General features: G+C 64.1%; 1 protein-coding gene across 1 annotated transcript; it reads left to right on the top strand.

The window, feature by feature from the left end:
• The first annotated feature begins 359 nt into the window (after positions 1–359).
• Positions 360–2,143, top strand: LOC119353481 (aspartyl protease AED3-like). The gene has a single exon (XM_037620102.1). The coding sequence runs from the start codon at positions 460–462 to the stop codon at positions 1,783–1,785; it is 1,326 nt and encodes a 441-aa protein (XP_037475999.1). The 5' UTR covers positions 360–459; the 3' UTR covers positions 1,786–2,143.
• Positions 2,144–2,539: the final 396 nt, after the last annotated feature.

The raw sequence follows: 2,539 nt of genomic DNA, 5'->3' as shown, positions 1-2,539 counted from the left end.
CCATGTCCATGTCCATGGGGCCGTACGTCGCCCCCGTGGGCACCGCCATGCAGAGCCAAGCCTCCCCTGCGACGAGCAGGCCAAGACGCAGGGCTCGTCGGCAGTGGGCGCGCACGGAATTCAACGCGCCTGCCGTGCGTGGGCCGCGCCCATTGGCCGGGGCCGCAGTCTGAGATCACGAGCTGCCGCGGGCGCACGCTGCAGCGAGTAGTGGTATCGTACTGGGTCCGGTGAGAGCATGGCCACCCGCGAATGCGTCCAGCAAGAATCCTCACGGGCGCGCCATTGGCCACGGCACGGGCGCTGGCCGTGTATGTAGTGTAGCTTCCCGCGCGCCACGGCTTGCGGGGCTTGCGTGCCCCGCTGCCCGCTCGCGCTATATATCCACCGTGTCGACGCTACACGTTCTGCACCTCACCGCCACGCTTCAAGGCTAGCTAGCTCGATCGCACAGCGAAAATGGCGGGTAGGTTAGTTCTGTCGGTGGTGGTGACTCTGCTAGCTGCGGCCGGGGCAGCCGCGGCGGAGTCGTCGTGCCCGGCGACGCCGCCGGACGCGGGGGCGACGCTGCAGGTGTCGCACGCGTTCGGGCCGTGCTCGCCGCTGGGAAACGCGGCCGCAGCGCCGTCGTGGGCGGGGTTCCTCGCGGACCAGTCCTCCCGGGACGCGTCGCGGCTGCTGTACCTCGACTCCCTCGCCGTGGCCGGGCGCGCGTACGCGCCGATCGCGTCCGGGCGGCAGCTGCTGCAGACGCCGACGTACGTGGTGCGCGCGCGCCTCGGCACCCCGCCGCAGCAGCTCCTGCTCGCCGTCGACACCAGCAACGACGCCGCGTGGATCCCCTGCTCCGGCTGCGCGGGCTGCCCCACCACCACGCCCTTCAAGCCAGCCGCGTCCACCTCGTACCGCGCCGTGCCGTGCGGCTCGCCGGCGTGCTCGCGGGCGCCGAACCCGTCCTGCTCGCTCAACACCAAGTCCTGCGGGTTCAGCCTCACCTACGCCGACTCCTCGCTGGAGGCCGCGCTGTCCCAGGACTCCCTCGCCGTCGCCAACGACGTCGTGAAGAGCTACACCTTCGGATGTCTCCAGAAGGCCACCGGCACGGCGGCGCCGCCGCAGGGCCTCCTCGGGCTCGGCCGCGGGCCGCTGTCGTTCCTGTCGCAGACCAAGGACATGTACGAGGGCACCTTCTCCTACTGCCTCCCGAGCTTCAAGTCCCTCAACTTCTCCGGCACGCTCAGGCTCGGCCGCAAGGGCCAACCGCTGCGCATCAAGACGACGCCGCTGCTCGTCAACCCGCACCGCTCCTCGCTCTACTACGTGGGCATGACCGGCATCCGCGTGGGCAAGAAGGTGGTGCCCATCCCGCCCTCCGCGCTGGCGTTCGACCCGGCGACGGGCGCCGGCACGGTGCTCGACTCCGGGACGATGTTCACCAGGCTGGTGGCGCCGGCGTACGTGGCGGTGCGCGACGAGGTCCGCCACCGCATCCGCGGCGCCCCGCTCTCTTCCCTCGGCGGGTTCGACACGTGCTACAACACGACGGTGAAGTGGCCGCCGGTCACGTTCATGTTCACCGGCATGCAGGTGACGCTGCCGGCGGACAACCTGGTGATCCACAGCACGTACGGCACCACCAGCTGCCTGGCCATGGCGGCGGCCCCCGACGGCGTGAACACGGTGCTCAACGTCATCGCGAGCATGCAGCAGCAGAACCACCGCGTCCTGTTCGACGTGCCCAACGGCCGCGTCGGCTTCGCCCGCGAGCAGTGCACCGCGGCTTGAGACCGATCGATTATCCCTCTGCCGGTAGCTGGGAACCGAGGCCGGAGCAGCCGCTGCGGCCTGCGCCACTGTTGCCTGTCCGTTGGTGTCGGACCTGCATGCATCCATGCTGGTGATTTAATTATTTTGCAGCCTAGTGAGTGTGTCGTCTCCATCGGTGTGCAAGATCTTGTGTCTTTCTTTCTTGTTTGTGTAATATCATGCGTGTCTCACGGGTGTCTCGTAATTTCCTGTGGTTTAAGGTCGGGCTTGTTAGGGTTTAAGAGGGGTAGTGCGTTTGCATCTACTGTACGCCGTAATTAATTGGTTGCTCAGTAAGGCTATGAAAGTATGCTGTTTCAGGAGAATGTTTACCTTATTACAACCTCAAAGACTGTCCTTAAAGTGATCAATAGAACCCCACGCGTTGCGTTGCTACGGTGTACAACTCATACAAATGAGTTGAATAAATGATTAAGATCGTCTTCATGGCCAAAGCTCATTTCTCCTTCGTACGACCAAAGCGTGTCCATCGGGCGATACCGTAGAGTAAAGAATCTCATCCCATCTATCTCTCTCTTTTTTGGCAAACATCTATCTCTCTCTCTCACTACCTGCTCAGCGACACGAACATCAACAGTAGCGTAGCAGCAACGGCACAAACATGAACATAAGTGTAGTAGCAGTACCGCCCCTACTCACGAGTCTTTCCCCCTGCCTTCCCCGCTTGAGCGATACTTTCCCCTCCCTTCCCCGCCACATTTGCTTGGCACTG

This window comes from Triticum dicoccoides, chromosome 2A, assembly GCF_002162155.2.
Source record: "Triticum dicoccoides isolate Atlit2015 ecotype Zavitan chromosome 2A, WEW_v2.0, whole genome shotgun sequence".
NCBI lineage: Eukaryota > Viridiplantae > Streptophyta > Magnoliopsida > Poales > Poaceae > Triticum > Triticum dicoccoides.
Note: the sequence above shows the minus strand (reverse complement) of the source record. Positions and strands in the feature narration are given on the sequence as shown.

What these genes read in the sequence shown, in the direction of transcription:
- LOC119353481 (XM_037620102.1), top strand. Translation starts at nt 460, where the DNA reads ATGGCGGGTAGGTTAGTTCTGTCGGTGGTGGTGACTCTGCTAGCTGCG.